The 21074-nt window shown below is 54.5% G+C and overlaps 3 protein-coding genes across 4 annotated transcripts; all 3 read left to right on the top strand.

Moving 5' to 3' along the window:
- Positions 1–1024: 1024 nt before the first annotated feature.
- Positions 1025–4553, top strand: RPP25 (ribonuclease P and MRP subunit p25). Its single transcript, XM_037395150.1, has one exon. The coding sequence runs from the start codon at positions 1702–1704 to the stop codon at positions 2416–2418; it is 717 nt and encodes a 238-aa protein (XP_037251047.1). The 5' UTR covers positions 1025–1701; the 3' UTR covers positions 2419–4553.
- Positions 4554–6332: 1779 nt separating this feature from the next.
- LOC119151337 (cytochrome c oxidase subunit 5A, mitochondrial) lies at positions 6333–14406 on the top strand. 2 transcript variants are annotated; one of them, XM_037395151.1, is made up of 5 exons: positions 6333–6459; positions 10099–10215; positions 11314–11435; positions 12811–12933; positions 14246–14406. In XM_037395151.1, exons 1-4 carry the CDS (start codon positions 6375–6377, stop codon positions 12922–12924), a joined length of 438 nt encoding a protein of 145 aa, XP_037251048.1. In that variant the 5' UTR covers positions 6333–6374; the 3' UTR covers positions 12925–12933; positions 14246–14406. The 2 variants fall into 2 exon arrangements, with proteins under 2 accessions (XP_037251048.1, XP_037251049.1); XM_037395152.1 differs by lacking the exon at positions 6333–6459 and adding an exon at positions 9683–9701.
- Positions 14407–15233: 827 nt separating this feature from the next.
- FAM219B (family with sequence similarity 219 member B) lies at positions 15234–21056 on the top strand. The gene is made up of 6 exons (XM_037395681.1): positions 15234–15339; positions 18006–18108; positions 18387–18477; positions 18881–18958; positions 19233–19281; positions 19833–21056. Exons 1-6 carry the CDS (start codon positions 15262–15264, stop codon positions 19989–19991), a joined length of 558 nt encoding a protein of 185 aa, XP_037251578.1. The 5' UTR covers positions 15234–15261; the 3' UTR covers positions 19992–21056.
- The last annotated feature ends 18 nt before the right edge of the window (positions 21057–21074 follow it).

The raw sequence follows: 21074 nt of genomic DNA, 5'->3' as shown, positions 1-21074 counted from the left end.
TGGACCCCAGTCTGGTGGCTGGATCAGGGGGTGGCCCATACCTGCCCCCATTTAGGGCAGCAGCACCCACAGAAAGCTGCTGTGGGGACCACAGAGATGTGGGGGTTTGCCCTGTCTGGGAGGGGATGGCCACATCCTGCCTTGCCACAGCCTTCACCTCCATGGGCATCAGATTGATTTATTTATTTATGTATTTTTTCAAGCCTGGCTTGGAGTGAAAACAATCCAGGGGCCTCCAGAGGCCAATAAGATTTGACTGCAAGTCAATACTTGGCATGTCTTTCCACTGTGCAATGATCCCCCAGCCAGCGGGGCGGGAGGCTGGGGGTGCTGGGGCAGGCAGGGGATGAGCAGGTGACAGGGGGAGGCAGAAGGCCGGCCTGGGGCAGGGACATCGCCTCTGCTCGGGGAAGGCATTGGGGGCAGAAAGGGGAGATTTTCTGGCCTGCAATAGGTATCTCCTGGGATGTACTGCCAGTAAATATGATGGTGACCCCACGGCAGGCAGCTCCTTGGTAGGGATGTGGCACAGAGCAAGGGACAGGGGCTGGGACAGCAGCAGGGCTGGGGAGGGAGAAGGAGGAGGGAGAGAAATCACCCATGAAAACTGGGCCTGCCATGGCATCTGCTCCTCAGGGCTTTTGGGATGGAAAGGTTTTCCTGCAGGCAGAGCCAGGGCTGAGGCTGTGGGGTGCCGGGGGAGCAGAGCCCCAGCCCGCTCGGTGCATGCCCCAGCCCCACAGCTGGTCAGCAGGCAGTCGGGCATGGCCACAGTGCCATCTGCCAGGATTTCTCCTGGCTGCTCGTCCCACTAGCTTCTCTGATGGCTAATAAGGGTTGAGCTCAAGCTCCACGGTACTTCCCAAAGTACCACCTGCATCTCCATGCCATCCCCGGGCACAGCGTGGCCAGGACTCCCTACCCCTCTGGGGATGCTGCCGGGTAGAGGGTGCCAGGGAGGCAGGCAGGAGGCAGGCAGGAGGCCAGCTGCCCGCACTCTGCTGACATTCGCAGTTAGCAGTTGGCGTCCTTGAGGGGAGCAAGCGCTGACAGAAGAGACCAGGTTCTCTTTAAGGGGGCAGGACTCCGGGAGCATGATGAAGGCAAGAGTGAGCTTCTCCCTCTGCCTTCCACCTTCCCTTCCCTGCCCGCTGCTTCCCTGCCTTCATGCTCCCGGATGGGGACCCGGGCTCCCTGCCCTCCCCTTTGCCTTTCCCAACTCTGGGTACTGAGCAGGGATGAAGGCAGGAGCTGGGTGCTGGGATGGGAGGCAGAGCGAGGGGAGGAGGAGGGGAGGAAGGGGAGGGAGAGGGGGAGGATCTGCTAATTACACAGAACAGCTCTGGGGGCTGCTGAAGTCCAGAATGAAGCAAAGAGCAGCAGAAGCAAGTGCTGCAGTGGGAGCGGAGCAGCTCAAGCATCACCAGGAGCCAGAGCTGGCTGTCATCCCTGCTGGGAGCAACCGGGGGCACCCAGGGGACCTTGCAGCCCCTGGGGGACAGACTCCAGCACAGCCACCGACCCACTGCCAGCTCCTCCACAGCTAGCCCCAGGTGAGCAGAGGGGAAAGGGCTGGTGGTCCCAGGGATGCAGCGTTAAACTCAGCCCTCCTGCGGGCTGGGCTGGAGGGCAGTGGAGTCAGGCCTGCCATGGTCCTGGGGGGCTAAGAGCCTGAGCAGTTCCATCGGGAAGAGGTGAAGGATGACTGCTGAAGGAGGGACAGCCAAGCCTGTTACCCAGTCCAGGATGGAGAACTTCCGAAAGGTGAGGACGTCAGAGGAGGAGAGCCCACTGCCCTTCACCGACCTGCCCCCAGACGTGGTGGAGATGAAAGTGAAGGAGGGCAGCAAGATCAGGAACCTGATGAACTTCGCCATGGCCCAGATGGAGCTGAAGGGCAGCCGGCAGATCGTCTTCAGTGGTTGTGGCAGGGCGGTCACCAAGACCATCACCTGCGTGGAGATCATGAAACGGAAGCTGGGAGGTCTTCACCAGGTCACCAAGGTACGCTACAAAACCTTGCTGGAGGTCTGGGAGAACCAGGACCCACTGCCTGGTGGCCCAGCGCAGAACCTGACTGTCCACAAGAATGTCCCCTCCATCTGCATCCTGCTCTCCCGAGACCCCCTGGATCCCAACCAGACAGGCTACCAGCCCCCGGAGCCCTGGCACGGGCTGGGGACAGAGCTCGGCAAGGCAGGAGATGACACGTCGAGCTCCTCCACCAAGGGGCTGAAGCGGCCCCTGCCACCTCCCTGTGAGGAGCTGCTGACCAAGAAGTTGCAGGTACAGGTACCTGACAGCCCGAGGGGCTCGGGACCACCGACCTCCAGCCAGACCACCACCACTGACCCCACCACCTCCCACCCCGACCAGCTGTATGCCAGCTATATGTGCAGGAGTATGCCCTCTATATAGGCAGGCGATTGTATGCTGGAGGAACTCCGGGTTATTTTTTTTTAGCTGCTTTGCTGTGGATAAAGGCAGTGGGAAGCCTGTGTCATGCTTGCTCCGGGGTCACCAGTGTGCTGCAGCCCCCCCGCAGCGTGTCCCCACTCGCTGCTACTGCTCCAGCTGAGCCCCGTGCATGGGGGCTTGCTGCTGGGGGGGGTGTACCTTGTGTACTTGGGGTGAGGGTTAAAGGGTTAAACCTAACCAGCTCTTGGTTATGGACTGAAGCAGGGGAGAATGTGTCGGGGCAAGCTGCTGACCCCAAATTTGGCCACCCAGAGGCAATGCCACCACCAGCCACCTTTCTGCAGTCACTCCAGGGAGCCAGAGCACCCGTTGCCGTTCACCGAGCGGTGCCGGACCAGGGAACGTGGCTGCACATCGTCGCTCCCCATTGTGATTTACCAGCCATCAGGAGAGATGGTTTTGCCCCAAGCCTGTTGGAGTAATACCTTCATTATCAAAACTGCTGCAATTACGCCTGGCAAGGAGCTGTCAGGTTTATTAATGCCGGGCTCAGCGCCCCGCAGCACCATGATTCATCCCCGATAAAACACACAAACAAGCAGACGGGTTGCTCCCTCCCTGTGCCCACGGAGCCAAGCACTGCGCTGCCTGTCTGTGGGACAGCAGAAGAAAATAAAACAACCCTTCTTCTTCTTCTTCCCGCATCAGATATTCTGGTCTTTGCTCTCCTGGAGGTGTTTGTAGTCTGGAGCTGGGGTGAAGCCCTGACATCACGAGCTGGGGGCAGTGGGAGTGTTAGGTGGGTTGTTGTCGTGGCTGGATGTGGTGCTCGGCGCAGGTTGTGGGCTCGGCTGCAGAGCCCTTGCCGCGGGCTCCCTGGGAAAGCCCTTTGGAACAAAATCCCTGCTTCTTCCAGGGGGTAAGGGGAAATGAACAGAAAATAAAAGCTCTTTAGAAATAGTTGAAATAAGTCTATGGGAAAATGGGGGGATCACCTTGGCTGCCAACCACGGCACAGATCACAGTGAGGGCTGCTACTGATCCAGGACAAGGGATCCCAGCCAAATCCCGTCCCTTTCTGGAATGGGACCAGGATGGGGGTCTCCTATGTGCCCTGGCAGCAGCCTGGCCCCCACTGGCATGGCAGAGCCTGGCAAAGCCCCTGTGTCAGCCCCTCAGGCCAGCACAGCAGGGACCAGGGTGATGTGGGGAGGGCAGGGGATGGGTTATGGGAGGCTGAGCAAGGCCCAATCCACTTGGTTCCCCTCGATCCAGCCCAGGCAGCCCCCAGGGGCACCGTGGGATGAATTAAATTGGTATTAATAAGCATTTGCTTCCCAAAAGCCAGCCGGGAGGGATGCTCTGGCTGCAGCCGCGTTATCTCCCCACCTCGCTCCCGCTCTCCGCAACGACAAGCGTCCCCTCTTTTGTCAAGGGCTTGCTTGGCAAGTGCTTTGCTTGGCTGGGAGCAGGAATGAAAGGAGACCGGGGAACGACGAGGAGGAGGAAGCAGGGGTCTGTTTTGTTTGGTGATGACCTTGTTATCTCCCTCAGCAGGCAGCTGTTCCTCCGGGCCAGAGGCTTGCCCTTATCTGTCCTGCTGCAGATTGATTCACTTCACTTATCTGCCACTATGTAGTTGAATATTAATTTTCCATTGTAATTTTTAAATTATTTTTTTGGTGGTTTGGGGCTGAGAAAGCTTTGGGCTCTGTCCCATCCAGTGACCGCTCTTCCCCAGTCTCCTCTCACCAGTGCAGCCACCATTCTGGTTCAACCCTCTGCCCTACACGCGAGCCAGAGCACCAGGTACAGGCTCTTAGCCCATATGTGCTAAAAATCATGCTAATACATAAACCCCTCTGTAAATGCTCTGATCGAAGCCTAAAGACTGTCACAGCCACACAGCCGAGAACTAACAGTCCTTCACCTCCACAACCCTGCCCCACTGCTGCTGTCTGACATTGCTCCCAGCAAGGAGAGAAAAAAACCCAAATCACTCATTTCTCATTATTCCATTAATGCGCAAAATTATTTTTAATTGATTCTATATGCAGGCAGTTTCCAATCTTGGAGGCAACAGGAGCCTGGGGATTTTGTACTCCTTGCTTTGCTAGCTGTGGACCAAGTATTTCCTGCATGAGAAAATGGTTAAAAAATAAAAAGACTGTAACCAAAAATACAAAGCATTTAAAATAGCATGATGACATCTGGCTCCACAGGGTCCTAAGGAGATGGGGCGAGCAAAATTGTCACAATGATCTTGTGCTGCACTGCTGAGGCACAACCCCAGGAGCCTGCAAAAAACAGTTTTCAGGATGCTGTTGCAAGCCCAGCAGTGCCCGGTGCAGCGGTGCCCTGCGTGGTGGTGCCCTGTGCGGCGATGCCCGGTGCAGCGGTGCCCTGCACGGCGATGCCCTGCGTGGTGGTACCCGGTGCAGCAGTGCCCTGCGCGGCAGTGCCCGGTGTGGCAGTGCCCTGCGCGGCGGTGCCCTGCGTAGTGGTGCCCTGTGCAGCGGTGCCCTGCGTGGCAGTGCCCTGCATGGTGGTGCCCTGTGCAGCGGTGCCCTGCGTGGCAGTGCCCGGTGTGGCAGTGCCCTGCACGGCGGTGCCCTACGTGGTGGTGCCCTGCGTGGCAGTGCCCTGCGTAGTGGTGCCCTGCGCGGCAGTGCCCTGCACGGTGGTGCCCGGTGTGGCAGTGGCCTGCGCTGCAGTGCCCTGCGCGGCGATGCCCGGTGCAGCGGTGCCCTGCACGGCGATGCCCTGCGTGGTGGTACCCGGTGCAGCGGTGCCCTGCGCGGCAGTGCCCAGTGTGGCGGTGCCCTGCACAGCGGTGCCCTGTGTGGTGGTGCCCTGCATGGCGGTGCCCTGCGCGGTGGTGCCCTGCGCGGCGGTGCCCGGTGCGGCAGCCCAGGCTGTGGCTGGGCCAGCCCTCTCCTCCTGCCAGCACGTGGCACAGCAGCGGCCGAGGGCAGCACGCTGCAGCCGGGGCCGTGAGGTTTGGGCACAAGGATGCAATGGAGGCTGTCTTCCCGGGTGCCAGGCCTGGCCCTGGGGCAGAGCCACAGCAAGCCTTGGAGAGCTGCGGGATGCTGCAGCCAAAGCCGGGCTGGGCCCCCCATTTTCCCCTCACGGGAAGGAGCCGGGTGCTGTTCCCTCACAGGAGCTGGCAGCACACAGCCATGGCGGGCAGGGCCAGGGAAGGGCCTCCCTCGCCTCCCCAAGCCATGCTCCACCACCTTGGCTAACAGGGCTGCCAGGCCACACACGGGCAATGGCAGCCATGTCACCAAGATCAGGAATAAGAAACCCCTGAACACTAATGCAGCATGAAGAAGTGGGTATTCTTTTATCACACAGCTGGATGCATGGGGGACTCACTCCACCTAACATGCATGCTGTATCGTTCATTCAAGCAGAATTATATAGCCTACGCTTATGTTTATGCATCACATTTCTTGGGAAAGTCCTATTCAGTAGGCAGCACTAGATTGATTAAACGTCAAACACGCTTCTTCTGGGCGTTTTAGAGTCTTTTAAAGGGTCCCAGATAGTCGACCCTACAGCTACAGCTGACTGACCACCGAACCTCCATGTACTTCCCTCACAGGGAGAGTTTAATTACTCACCCACACAACGGCCGCCTCAGCGACCACAAGCTTTAGATGACTTTCCCTCTGAGCACAAAATAACACCACTAAGACCAGCTAGCAATCGCCCCGTAGCGATCCCCCCGAGGCGCCCAGCGCGGCCACTCAGCCGGGCGGCGGGCCCGCCGCCTCAGGGCGGCTGAGGGCGGCACACACACAAAATGGCGGCCGGCCCCGCCCCGCGCCCCGCCCGCCTCCCGCCCCGGCGCGGCGTGTCCCTGCGGCGCCGCCGTACCTTCCTCGCGCTGCCGGTGCCAGGAGCGAGCGGCGCGCGCCCCCGCTGCCCGGTGCTGCCTCCCCGCCGCCATGCTGCCCGCCGCCGCCGCGCTCCTCCGCCGCTGCGCTGTCTCCGGCCTCCGCGCAGCCGTCCGCCGGCCCGCCGGCCCCGCAGGTGAGCGGCCGCCCGCGTCTTTCCTCCCGCCTGCCACGACCCCAGCCCGGTTTGGCTCGGCCCGGCCCTGAGGGGTCCGGCCCCGGTGGGCGGGAGGCGGCGGGGCCCGGCCCGGCTGGCGCCGTGTCCTTGCGATGACCCGGCGGCGTCACTCGAGGGCAGGCCGCCCCTGCGGCCTAGTGCGCGGGCCGGGCCGCGGCCCCGCTCCCGCCGCCCCCGCTACCCCCCCGCCGCCCCCGGCCCCGCCGGTTCCTGCGGGGCGCTGGGCCCCTTCCCGGGGGCGGCGGCGGGGCGGGCGGCGGCGCTGTCCCCGGGTCGCCCGCCAAGGTGACATTGACGGAGGTCGGCGGTGACCTGCGCAGCCCGGCCCCGGGGGGCACCGGGGCGGCCCTGCCCCAGCCCGCCCCCCCATTAACCCCCCAGTTTATCGGAACGGGAGGGAGAGCAGCCGCAGGCAGCGCGGTGCCTGCCTGGAAGCAGAGCGAAAGCACCCGGGCTGCAGGGCCTGTTGTCCCAATTAAAAGCTAATTAGCAGGCACCCATCAGGGTGACAGCATTGGGAGGCCTGTGCATGCCTCTCCTGCAGCACCGCTGAGTCAAATACTTGCAACGGCGAGCATACGGCTGCGATTTTTAAAAAACGGGAAGAAATCAGTTGTGGTCATTCTGTCTGCACGCTAGGACTTCTTTCATACTTCTCCCCCCCCCCCCCCCCCCCCATTTTCCTTTTATATCCATTAAAATTCTTTGCCCGCAGTTCCTTTGCGCTCCTGCTGAATGCTGGCTGCTCTCCGTCCGCGCGGGCTCGTGTTCTTCTTCTCCAAGGTCTTGTCTTACAAACGCCTCGCTTAACACTTCTGACCCTCCTCGCCTTTGCTCCTGGCCCCGGCGGTTTATGTTTCGGCAGATCTGACACGCTGGGGCCACCTCACGTGCCTGTGGCTTTAGGTTTACATTAAATAATGCTGCAAAATGTTCTGCCTGTAATGTGTTTGCACTCCTGGGCTTCTCACTGCCCATCTTTTTTCTGTAAATTAATGCTCCTCTTGATGTTTGTTTTTCTTCTGTGCTCATTAACAGGGAAAGCTGACAAATTCTGACGCTCCAGGAAGATTTAACACCCCTTTGCATAATGTTAGGTGACTTTAGCCTCCTGGCTTCTCGAAGTTTGTTGAGTTCTCTTGAAAACGCGCCTCTGCAAACATACTTGCCCTTTGCTTCTTCCGTGAGTTGGGAATCTTCACACGGCTGGGTTGGTGTGGTTCAGCTGTCATATATGCAGCGTGTGTGTGACAGTGACCTTGAGGGACCCCACTGAAAGGCAAGGCACCAGGCTCACTCCTGCAGCCCCTCTGCTTTGCCAGAGAGGCTCGCAGAGCCTGCTCTCCGATACATAAATGTTCTAGGATGGAAGACAAAGGGTTTGAAAGAAACATAGCAGCAATTGAAAAATGCATCCTGGAAATCCAGAGTTCAGATTCTTGTGGTCTTTTTTATTTTTCTTCAGGATCCTTTTAGTTTTAACTGAGTCAGTCCTTTAAGACTAAAGGGAAGGGTTTTGTTGAGCACTCAATGGAAAAAGACTTTACTTTATCAACATAGAGATGGCATTTGAGAGCTTCAAACTAGGTCTTTCTCAAACTGAAACCTGCTATTTCTCTTTTTCTCTGTGATTAAGAAAAAAAGTATTTTCCCCCAAATGGGCCAGCATCTGAGGGCCTTTCAGCAGCGTCTGCTCGCTCCCTGCCTGGGTGCAGGAGCATTTAAAGGGGAGTGCTCTTGCTCTGCTATCAGCTGTGCACGTGATTTATTGGAGAGAGCGGGGTCAAAGGTGGGTTTTGGAGCTGGGGAGAGGATGGGGAATCTCCCTATAGAACAGCAAAAGAGCATTATGATTCTGACTTGGCCTGTTGTTTACTTTTCCCTTACGTAGATAAATGAAGATATTTTCATGTTTTGGGAGGGATTGCATAAACCAGAATTGCAGCTGAAATGCTGGACCATGTTAAATTTTATTAAAAATCTGGATTGCGTTCTGATTGGGCTGACAGCTAATGAGACTGAGGATACTCCTTGAAACCGCTGTGGATTGCTCCACTGTATTTTATGTAGAATTAGGATGCTGGTTCGCAGTATGCTGTTTGCTGTGATCTTCAAAGTAGAAAAGTCTATCTGGGAAAGATGAAAATGCAACCCAGTTTGGGGATTTCTTCCTTTATTTAAAGCTTTGTAATGGGTCAGTATGAGCAGTTCATGCTAGGTGAAGTAGGAAAAAGTAACTAGCTATATCTGACTTCCTCTGAAGCGGAGCTTCAGACTGGCAAGGTCATATCTGGTGTACGACCTCTCTGCAAATATGAGTGGAGTGAAATTGCCATCAGGGAGAGGAGGTGGTCTCTTGCCAGGCTTGTGTTCTGCTGGTAAGGCAGCTTGCAGAGCGCTCGGACTTTGCAGGGAGGACCCAGCACAGCTCTGATGTGAGTGGGGCTGGCTGTGCCCTAGGTTTTGGTTCCTTTTGAAAAACTGTTCCAACCTTTGTGGGTTGAAAAAGACAAGACACGCAAATGAAAAAAAACAATTTGTGATAAAAGAGTAGTGTTGAGGGAAGAAATGAGTTCAGAATCATACCAGCCTTATTTGTCCGTTGGAGTACAATCGACTTCTCTGCTTTATTAATTATCAAATACTAATGCAATTACAACCTTGAATCCAGGAGTTTTATCTTGGATAGGTGCAGAGACAGCAGGTTTTTTTTTTTATTATTATTTTTTTTCTCCTTCAACCCTTCAGTAGCCTGTTGGAAGAAATAGCTCTCATCCCTTTGCTTTTGAGAGCCTTTATAGTTGAGCTCATGTCATTTTGCACAGATTCCTAAAACCACTTTAAAATGGGCCTTCATCAGCTCTGAACTTGTGCTGGAATCAAAGACCTGCAGCTCATTGCTATTGAGTCATCCATCAAAGTCAGTCTGTTGGTTGGGAAATCTGCTTTTCCTGGATTACAAAATCGGTTATGGAGCAATTTCAGGAGTAGGAAGTTACTCCAGAAGAAACCGGAATATTCATCTGAAGTGGATGGGTATACTAATAGGGTATAGGGTTTTATTTCTGGCAGGAATGCTACTGCAAAACTGATTCACCCAGCTAAACTCGCTGCATGGACAAGTCTTGTGGTTTTGAGAAGGATTGAATGTAGGGAACAGAACGATTGTGCTGCTTCAGTGTCTTGTTGATGAAGCATGTGTATGTTACATTTTTCTGACTTGCTTGGCTCTGGGGAGATGGAAAATTCTTGTATGTTATAGAAACTGGGATCCCAGAAAAATTCTCTTAAGGACTGGTTTCACAGAATTGTTTTTCTCTTGCATTTCCCCCTGTCATTAAGTAATCCTGTTCTGACCAAAGGGTCTGGGAACACTTCAGAAGTCTGATGTAGAACAGAAAATACCCACTTTGACACAAAAAACCCAACCGATACTTAATAAGCTGTATTCATCCAGTGCTTATCCAGGCTGAGGTCTCATCCAGACTGACTGTAGTGAGTGAAATATGTATTTTATGGCTTTTGGTCTCTTGGTCAGGACTAAAAATGCAGTTATTTCTGTTTGTTCAAAGTCTCTTCGGTTCTTTTTGCGTTCAGCTGTACTGCATGCCCGCTGCTACTCTCATGGGTCACAAGAATCAGATGAAGAATTCGATGCTCGCTGGGTGACGTATTTCAACAAGCCAGATATTGATGCCTGGGAGCTCAGGAAAGGTATGTTGAGTGAAAAGGGGGCAGTAACACGGAGTAAATATAACTGGTTTGTAATAGTTTCGTGACCAGAAATAACAACTTATTTTTACTTTGCTGTTGGAGACCAGAAATAGTGAAAACTGGGAGTTCGGTGTAGGAGAGCAATCCTGTAAATACTCAGCTGGGGCAAGGCACTGTGTGAGCCTTATTTGTTCTGAGTTATCTGGCTGCTCTGCATGTGCTTGTGGTTGGCATGCTGCCGTCTGCTCAGCTCTGAGCCTGGTGCTGCAGGTGATGGCACCTCACCAACCAAACAAGCAGGTCAGAAGGAACCACAGCACACACAGTGAGGGAGAGCAGGGGTATAAGACAGTGGGAGTCCAGGCTTTGCAAGTTTTAGTAGCCCAGAACATGCATTTTAACACCTGGGTGGGAGGGAGAGAAATGTTTGGTCTGAGGAAAGTGTATTCGAGTTCAGCTGTTGCTTGGTGTGTAACCACACACATTTTTCTTTGGTCTTTGACTTACTGGCTTGGCCATAACACGCTGTAGGCTGTTTGCCTGGTTGTCTCCAGTTGTTATTTGCTGTGGAGTTGCCAGGTCCCATTAAAATACCCCAACTGGGGCCTAAAAATGTGTTTGGCAGCCAGAGGGATCATTCCAGCATCACCTGGATGACAAGGTGTTGGGCTCTTCCCTTGGAAAGGAGAGGGAGGGAATAGAAAGCAGCTCAAGTTCCAGTTGCGTTAACACCTGTAGGAATGAAGTAATTTGGGTTTATTAAAGATTTCATAGCTGATGTGCTGTGGTGCAGACACTTGACTCCTGTTGGGAGATTGGATAGAACTGGCCCACTGGGATTTCATTGAATCTACTTAAAATCTACATCAGTGAGCAAAAGTGAGAGGGAGGAAAGCAAAAGAAAATCCTTGGGGGCGGGGGGGGGGATGTGTGTGTCCCCAAAATAGCAGTGAAAGTTGCGATCAGCTTCTAGTAGGGACTGGTGTTCTGGTAGTACTTTATTCTTTTACGAGAGAGCAAAGTAATGCTTGGCAGGTTTCTTTTGGTAGCGTGATGAGCTGATGCCAGTTTCCTTTTGACATTTCCTTATATTTACAGGCATAAACACACTTGTGGGTTATGACCTGGTTCCGGAACCAAAAATCATCGATGCAGCTCTGAGGGCATGCAGACGGTTAAATGACTTTGCCAGTGCCGTCCGCATTTTAGAAGTTGTAAAGGTGAGTGGAATGGCAGCCTAGGGTGTAACTGCTGTGTTCGCACTGCCGAGAGCCCAGCAGCAGAAGAGTTTTTCTTGGCTTACTCTTAGTGGTGCAAAGGGAAACCACTGTTTCCTGCTGCCAGAATCAATAGCTTTGTTACGAGCATGTGCTCAGTGACTTGAAATAATTATTTTGAGGTCAGAGTACTCAACAGCACAGCTTCAAGTAAAGCATTCTTACGTTCATGTTTTCCTTTCTTGATGCTGACTCTGGTGGGAAAGTCTTTAAGGATTTTTCTTTTTTTTTTTTAATAAGCATTACTAGAAATATCTCAAATGAAGGCACCTTACTGGCTTCTTAAAAGGTATGAATACTGAGCTGGCTGGGAGTAGTAACTCAGGAAGCAGCATAGGCTTGAAAAATAACATAAACTAGCACCTTGAAACCTGAGTCCAGCCTTCATTTAACAGGGAGTTAAAGGGGGTGGGGATGGAGGCCGGCGTTCTATTTCAGTTGTAGAAGCCAGCTGTGCTCTTCCAACTGGTTTTTGCCACAAGTGAGGACTGGTGTGGAGGTCTTTGCTGCTAGCTGTCAAATACACACTTCAAACTTTACTCCACAATCAGTTGCTTCCCAGTTTGCCACTTCTGCTTTCTGTATTCTTCTGTAATAGTGGAAGTTTTTTAATGGTTTTAGAGACATAAGACCAATGGAAGAACCTTCATATGTTTTTCTTAACTCTCTTATTTTTTTCTCCTGTCTTTTGTCCCCACCATCTAGGGGACAACTCAGTTTATCAGAACCTGGAGACAGGTATATGCTCTTTGTGGAGCTCCACGTAAATATTACTCAAGGAGTGATGTTTTTCCTCTGATTTCCGAGCAAGTTAAATTTTCTCCCAGCTCTGCCCAAAAGCTGATTTTATTTTTCCCATTTTACTGATTGGATATCATTTTCATTCTGTTTCCTAAGGTGTAAGTGGTATTTGGGATGGTTTGCAAAGCATCTCCTGTTGAAGGAGCTTGAGCCTGGCTCCGCTTTGAGTTTTGTGTGGTCTGGCACAAGTCACGGGTCACATCAGCGTGATGTTAAATGAGGGAAAGGTGTCAGGTGTTAAGAATAATCTGCAAATCCCCTGAAGGGGAGCTCAGTATTATTCTGGGGTGCTCTGCAGCCACAGTCAATGGTAGGAGGACTTTCCAGTGTAGCTGTATACAGGTCTTGTTTACTTGACATGCAGGTGGAGCTGGGCCATGCTCTCCTGTCCTGCAGGAGCTACTTTCATGAGCAGTTGGTGGATCAGGCCATAGACACATTTGTGAACACGTCTTGATTGCAAACCTGACCTTAACAACAGCTTGCTGTCGAAATAACACCGTTCCTTTTTATTTAGGACAAGGCAGGACCTCACAAGGAAATCTATCCTTACGTTATCCAGGAACTTAGACCAACTTTGAGTGAACTGGGAATCTCCACTCCAGAGGAACTGGGCCTGGACAAAGCATAGACCTTATTGGTAAGGGATGTCCTTGCTTCTGAGACTCTTGCATGGGACTCCTGTACCCTAAAACTCTCCTGCCAGAGTCCTCTTCCTTGCCTTCATGGGTCTGTGAAAGGCTGTGAATTTCAAGCTTGTAATGTGGTTCTTCAAGTATCTCATGTCACTGCAGGTCTCCTTGGAAAGGCACTAACCCTTTTCAAAGAAGGCTTAAAAAAAGAACAGTGCAGTTGCTTGAGAAGGGGTAGGGTGGTTGGCAACCTCCCAGAAATTTCTAGATAGCAGTTGCCAAGACAATGGGTATTGCAGCACTTTGTTGGCAGCGTGTTGTTGACCTTTGCTCCTTGTCACCTTGTCCGCAGAAGCATTTTTAGCAAACGGCAGGATCATTTCCACTGGAAATGCACAAACTTTCATTTTATTGTCGCAGTCTAGCCAATTTAGAAAACTGGGAGATACTAATTACTAGGTTATGCTAGAAAATAGGCCCCACTAATGGTAGTCATCCAGCAACACTGAAGTTTCTTCATGTTACACTTAAAATAGCATCTTTTAGTGTAATTAAACGTTACATTAAAGGGTGCTTTGCTTACAGAATAAACACATCAGCTGTAGTGTAGCCAGAGCTTAGCTGACCTGTGTGCAGAATATCCTTTAGCCTCAATTGATAATTCAGGAGCAGGGCATGTAATATTTCATGCTGATTCCAGCAGCCTCAAGTCTTAGAAAGCCACTGGTTTTACTGGTTTTTTACAGCTGAACTTCTGAATGCTTTCTAAACTTGAAAACAACTGTAACTAAGACATGTAGATCTCAGTCATAAGTACCAGCCTCTTATGTGAGCTGCAGCATATGAAGGTGTTGTTACTAAACAGCGATTTCTCTGATAAATGAGGATCTCTCATTAAGTATAGGCAAGGCTGAATGTACTTGAACCCCAGACTAAAATTAAGCCCTACATAAAAATCCTCATGGAAGTGAAGTTAGGTAAGGCAGTCTAACATTCTTCAGGAGATGGCCCATGTCATATTCTTTTTTTTTTTTTAATACTCAGAATAGAGGTGTGGGGGGTCAGATGGCAAATAGTACTTAATTCTCGATCGTTTAAGTCCCTACCCTCCCCCTTGCCCTGGGATATGATGTCTTGGTGCAAGGGAACGGTGAGGCAGCTGTGCTGGGAATGCCTCTTGGGGGCTGAGTGTGATTAAATGGGTCCTTGAGCTTAAAAGCAAGCAGTGGAGTAACTGATCTGAGACCCCATGGAAACTCTGTGAAGATACTGGGCTGCTGCTTTAACGTTTTTTCTGTTCTTTATTCTTTTCTGTTCCAGGTGCATTACTCGAGCATTTTACCAGTGCTTACCTGATTGTACACAGTTGCCTGGAGACACAAATGTTAACGTATTACCTTATTTGAAATAACTTCCTTTATTGAGTCACAATGTATGTGATGTGAAGTTGGACCTAATAAAGGAAAAACTGGTTTGACTGATGTGGTAGTGGTGGCTTGTGTGATTATTTTTTTGCTTTTATGGGGAAAAGGAAGAAACAATGTGCTTTCCCAAGAGAGTAGGCGGCTATAAATCCTGGCATGGGGTGGCTTTGCCCAAGCTCCTGGCTCCACCTTTGGGAAGAGAAAGGACCTGGAGGGCATGGTGACCCTCTGGTACACACCCCTTTGGGGAGGAGGACACCAACAAGTACTTGCAAAGCTCCCCCTGCCCTTGAGCAACAATTTCCCTGTGACAAAGTTGGGGCTTAAGAAGCCTCCAAGGTGGGTGGGAGGCTCCTGCAAGGGGTGGGCTTTTGCTGGTGTCCAGTGGGGCTGGTGATCTGTTCCAGAATAGACGTTGCTCTGAAGACCCTGTTTACCACCTCTGTTCTGGTGCAGGCAGGGGTTTGGCAACAAAAAAAGGGGAAGAAAAAGGAAAATATTTTATTATTTCCAGCTGCCTCCAGAAAAAGGGCATTTTTTAGGAAAAGGGGAATCTGTGCAGGGAAGCGGTTCCCTGTCGCACAGTGGGGTCACAGCAGGGACACCCACTGCTGTGTCCCAGTGGTCCCAGGTGTCTGGTGGTCCTGGTGTCTGGCATCTGGCTGTCCTGGAGGCGCCCGTATCCAGCTGCCCCAGTATCTGATGGGCCGGACGTCTGGTGTCCCAGCTGCCCCAGTAGTGTGGTGGTCCCGGTGCCTGGGAGTCTGGTATCTGGCAGTCCCGGCGGTCCCGGGATCCGGCTGGCCCGGGGTCCGGGCACGCTCCGCATGCGCGGCGCGGGGGCGCTCCGCCTCCCCGCCTCCCATTGGCTGGGCGGGCGAGGGGCGGGGCAGGGGCGGGGCGAGGGCGGCCATGGCGACGGGCGGCGGCGGAGCCGGGGCTGGGGCCGGTCCCGCTGTGGGCAGAGCCAGCGCGTGGCGGGGCCCGGGGGTACGTGCGGGGCCGGGGGGGCTGGGGGTCATGGAGCTGTGTGGGGCACGTGGCTGGGGGCTGTGGGACAGTATGGGGTCTGTACATCGTGGCTATGGGGCTGGGAGGCGTGGGGGGGCTGTATGGGGTCTGTACATCGTGGCTATGGGGCTGGGAGGCGTGGGGGGGCTGTATGGGGTCTGTACATCGTGGCTATGGGGCTGGGAGGCGTGGGGGGGCTGTATGGGGTCTGTACATCGTGGCTATGGGGCTGGGAGGCGTGGGGGGGCTGTATGGGGTCTGTACATCGTGGCTATGGGGCTGGGAGGCGTGGGGGGGCTGTATGGGGTCTGTACATCGTGGCTATGGGGCTGGGAGGCGTGGGGGGGCTTTATGGGGTCTGTACATCGTGGCTATGGGGCTGGGAGGCGTGGGGGGGCTTTATGGGGTCTGTACATCGTGGCTATGGGGCTGGGAGGTGGGGGGGGCAGTATGGGGTCTGTACATCGTGTCTATGGGGCTGGGAGGCGTGGGGGGGCAGTATGGGGTCTGTACATCGTGGCTATGGGGCTGGGAGGCGTGGGGGGGCTGTATGGGGTCTGTACATCGTGGCTATGGGGCTGGGAGGCGTGGGGGGGCTGTATGGGGTCTGTACATCGTGGCTATGGGGCTGGGAGGCGTGGGGGGGCTGTATGGGGTCTGTACATCGTGTCTATGGGGCTGGGAGGCGTGGGGGGGCTTTATGGGGTCTGTACATCGTGGCTATGGGGCTGGGAGGGGGGGGGGGGCAGTATGGGGTCTGTACATCGTGTCTATGGGGCTGGGAGGCGTGGGGGGGCTGTATGGGGTCTGTACATCGTGGCTATGAGGCTGGGAGGTGTGGGGGGGCTTTATGGGGTCTGTACATCGTGGCTATGGGGCTGGGAGGCGTGGGGGGGCTTTATGGGGTCTGTACATCGTGGCTATGGGGCTGGGAGGCGTGGGGGGGCTGTATGGGGTCTGTACATCGTGGCTATGGGGCTGGGAGGCGTGGGGGGGCTTTATGGGGTCTGTACATCGTGGCTATGGGGCTGGGAGGCGTGGGGGGGCTTTATGGGGTCTGTACATCGTGGCTATGGGGCTGGGAGGCGTGGGGGGGCAGTATGGGGTCTGTACATCGTGGCTATGGGGCTGGGAGGCGTGGGGGGGCTGTATGGGGTCTGTACATCGTGGCTATGGGGCTGGGAGGCGTGGGGGGGCTGTATGGGGTCTGTACATCGTGGCTATGGGGCTGGGAGGCGTGGGGGGGCTGTATGGGGTCTGTACATCGTGGCTATGGGGCTGGGAGGCGTGGGGGGGCTGTATGGGGTCTGTACATCGTGGCTATGGGGCTGGGAGGCGTGGGGGGGCTGTATGGGGTCTGTACATCGTGGCTATGGGGCTGGGAGGCGTGGGGGGGCTGTATGGGGTCTGTACATCGTGGCTATGGGGCTGGGAGGCGTGGGGGGGCTGTATGGGGTCTGTACATCGTGGCTATGGGGCTGGGAGGCGTGGGGGGGCTGTATGGGGTCTGTACATCGTGGCTATGGGGCTGGGAGGCGTGGGGGGGCTGTATGGGGTCTGTACATCGTGGCTATGGGGCTGGGAGGCGTGGGGGGGCTGTATGGGGTCTGTACATCGTGTCTATGGGGCTGGGAGGCGTGGGGGGGCTGTATGGGGTCTGTACATCGTGTCTATGGGGCTGGGAGGTGTGGGGGGGCTGTATGGGGTCTGTACATCGTGGCTATGGGGCTGGGTGTGTGTGTGTGGGCAGTATGGGGGGGGCACACCTGGCTGTAGGGGGGCACACACGTGCTAGCCCAGCGCTGGGCAGGTGCAGGGGGGCTGTATGGGGGGGCACGGGGGGGTCCGGCACACACAGAGGGATGCAGGGCAGGGGCAGGGGGTTGCTGCCTGCCCGGTTAATCCCGCTGCCCGGGCTCCCGGCACACCGTGGCTCCCGCGCGGAAGGCTCTGCCCTGCTAATCCCAGTGTAAGACACTGACGCTGACCCTGGCTGTGCTCTCCAGTCACCACCCCGGGCCCTTCTGCCTTGTTTCCTCATTAACTGCTTCCTCTAATTCCCTGTCCCTCCCACACTGATGCCCCCAACTTCCATTTTCTGATTTTTCCTCTATTTTCTTCATTAGTTATTGTATTTATAGAAGTTCCACCCCTCCACACCCCCCGTGTCATTCAGCGGTGCTGGCTCTCCTTGGCGCTAAGTGCCTTACAGGCAGGGGAGGCTTTTCCTTAAAGCATGGCAAGAAGCTTGAAAGGCTCAAAACCTGTGGAGAAATTAAAATAAAATATCTTTATATTTTATCTGATGAACCTGCTAGTTAAATCTTCTCCGTCACATTTTCTCCCGAGTATTACTGGAGTCAGGTTCGCAAAGAAGCTGCTGGTCAGCAGTTAGGCTCGCAAAGCAACTGCTTTTACTTTAGCATCGCCATTCCCAATAATCCCTTCATCTGCTAATAGATCTGCTTATTCCTCTTCCTCTCCCTCCTGTGGCCACGGCGCAGGGCTGGGAGGAGCCGTCCCTTCCCAGCTCCCAGCCGGCTGCCGGCACCTTTCCCCAGAACAACCAGATGCTTTGAGCTGACTCCGGTTTAATTCATCCGCCCAGAGGTGCTGCTGACGGCGCTGCTCTCCCCTTGTTTTAGCTGATTTGGGCTGACAGCAAGAGGCCGAGCAAGGCGGCGGATGCGGTGGAGAAGAGGGGACCGTACATCATGAGCAAGCCTCCTTCCATTCAGGCCAAGCTGCGTAAGTGACACCCCGGGGACTCTGCCGGGATTTGGGGAGTCATTGACACCTCTCACCCAGGGCAGTGACTGAAAGCTTTTTTACTCCTTGATGGGATAAACCCACAAAACCAAAACCCATTAAAAAAAAGCAACGCATAGGTGTTGCCTATGGAAAGCACCGCAACGCCTCCATGCTCTCCTTAGGGCCAACCTGCCCTGCGCCCCCAACCCCCCAAAACCAGGACCCTTGGGGAGCATTTGGGTGCTTTCAGCTCTGCCCCTGTGCTTGGCTTTCAGAGCGGCAGCGCGAGCTGGCCAAGGCGGCGCTGCGAAGGCAGGGGCTGCTGGGGGGACCCGTGCCGCACCAGCCGAAGCCGGCAGCTAAAAGGTCTGATCCCGTTTTTCTTTACCCAAGATGTATTTGTCATGTTCCTTGAGGAGACTGGGAAACTCCAGAGGATTAAAAAATGAGTTTGGGACCTTAGTCTGCTGCTGTGTTGTGGCCAGCAAGCATTCAATAGACCAAAGGATTGCACCTTTCCTGCACAAGTTAGGAGATGCTCTAGCAGGGGCCATGCTCCTCCTCATGGTTTTGGGGATGGTTTGGTGTTCAGGATCTCATCGGGAAGTCTAGAGCTTAGGTGGAATTTATTCTTAGCTGGGACAACGCCTGGCTGGCAAGGGACATTCAGGACCAGGATTCCTGCCCTAGTTCCTCAGTCCAGCAGCCCTGTGGCTGCATTTCCGCACCAAAACATCTGTTCCGGGCTCACTCCTCTGCTTCCCTGCAGATCGGTGAGGTTTAACAAGGGCTACACAGCGCTCAGCCAGACGGTGGATGAAAACCTGGTCTCCCTCGATTCGGACAGGTGGGGACTGGATGAATATCCCAGGATTTTGGGTGGGGGCTGTTGCAGGCTCAGAGCTGGCTTTTGGGGGGGGACCGATTTTCCTTGTCACTTGTAGAGTGTCCCTGATTGCACTGGGCATCTCTTAGCAGCAAAACACGCCCATTGTCCCCAGATTTAAATCCCTCGGGATTATGCTGCTGGCTCCCTTTTTCCCCCCCGAGATTCCCTTGTCTGCATCCCAAGCAAAGATGCCGCTTCCCAGCTGGCTCTGACCGTTTCCTTCTTCTCTTAGCGATGGGGAGCTGGGATCCAGATGTTCCTCGGGCTACTCCTCCGCCGAGGCAAGTCCAGGGGTTTGACTCTGACGATGTGGTTCCCGCGGCCTCCCTTGTTCCGCTTATGCCTTAGGGCTCTGTGTAGGGGCTGTGATGAAGCATCACCCCATGGGATGTGTGTGTGTCCATCCTGCAGAGCTCTGCTTTGCAACCCACTGCCTCTGCTGCCCGATGCGTTTCAGCCGTGCACAAATCTCCCTTTTGCAAGCCCCAGCTGGCTGCCGCTGCTTTGCCCTTTGCACCTAAAGCATCATCTGTCCCCAGACCCTGTAGCGGGGCAGCTGAAAAGCTCCGTCATACAAGGGTGTCACAGCCTGCGGGGTGTTTTGGGGTGCATGGGGTGTGTGTCGGGGTGCTGCAGCCCAGGAAAAGCTCTTTGGTCTTGTCTTTACCTTCTCTGCTCTGGTTGTGCTGCTTCTCCACACACAACGGCCCTGGAGGGAGGATGCGATGCCTGTCCTGCTCACATGCCTGCTCTTTGCAAGCCCTGGGACCTAAATTTTAGCTAAACGGGGACTAATTTTAACCAGCTCTGCCTCCTTTGTCCCCCCTGGCAGCAGGTAAACCAGGACCTGAGCCGGCAGCTGCTGCAGGATGGGTACCACCTCGATGAGGTCCCCGATGATGAAGATCTGGATCTCATCCCCCCAAAACCTGTCGCCTCCTCTTCTTGCCCCTGTTGTTTCAGAGAAAATCTCTCCTGTGTGATCCAGTAATGCCGCTCGGCCGGGACCATGCAGGAACAGGTCAAAAGCCAGCACTTTTTGTCTTGTGGGATGGCTGTTGGCGTCTGTGTCTCATGCTGGGACAGTGACACAAGAACTGAGTGATGCTGCGATGCTGCTGGTGGTGAGCAGCACCAACCAACCCACCCGAAGGACTTTTCCTGACACTCAGCAATATCAGGGAGAGGTGGCACGGGAGGGGACCTGTCACCTGGCTGCGCTGGGGAGGGAGGGGAGGCAGAGCCCGGGCACCTCCATGGGCGTGTAAAGGGAAGGAACGGGGAGGTGCAGCAGCAAATGCTCTTCGGTTTGCCTGACCTCCTTTTTTCCTCCTGCAATGAGCCACATCAAGGATCAGGACCTGTCCCCAGGCGCAGGCTGCGCTCCCCAGCCCTCCCTAATGAAGAGGCAGTTGATTGTGGGGTCGAACTGCCACGGTGCAGGACCAGGCTGGGAAGCCCTGAGACCCCTTTTCTATTTATTTCTGCTTTAGTCACCCCTCCTCCCTGGCAGGCTGAGACCAAGCCAGTGAGGCTGGGGTCAGCACAGGCTGGCAGAGCGCCGCTTCATTTACTTATCTTGTGCTGCTTGCAATTAATTGCTGCCGGGTTCCCTCCTCCTAAACCCTGGGCTGATCTGAGCCAAAGATTGCAGCTCTGATGGAGAAGAGAAGCTGGGGGAACCCAAGGGAGCAGACACCGGCAGGCTGCTGAGCTTCGAGCTCCTGCACTTGTTACATCCACCAGCTGCTGTCGCTGGGACCTCCCAACTTTCCATCTCTCCAGGGACCCATGAAGTTCTGGGTTTGGAGTGAGTGGCTTGTGGCAGTTGTCCCCAAAGCTGCTGATGCAGGTGCGGGGCAGCCCAGCCCCCCGTGCCAGCTGTGAACCTTCAAAGCTGCCTTAAGTCACCGTCCTGCTCTGCTACATAGAGGACAATCAGCTTCTTACGAAGAAACCTTATTTAAATACGTCGTGTCTAGAGATCTGAACTGTTGCGGTTTTTTGTATTTTAGTTGTTAAAGGGAACACTCAATAAACTCGATCTCATTACTCAGAGGTGTGTTGGTGCTGT

This window comes from Falco rusticolus, chromosome 7 (genome assembly GCF_015220075.1).
Source record: "Falco rusticolus isolate bFalRus1 chromosome 7, bFalRus1.pri, whole genome shotgun sequence".
Lineage (NCBI taxonomy): Eukaryota > Metazoa > Chordata > Aves > Falconiformes > Falconidae > Falco > Falco rusticolus.
This window is presented reverse-complemented; position numbering and strand designations above follow the sequence as displayed.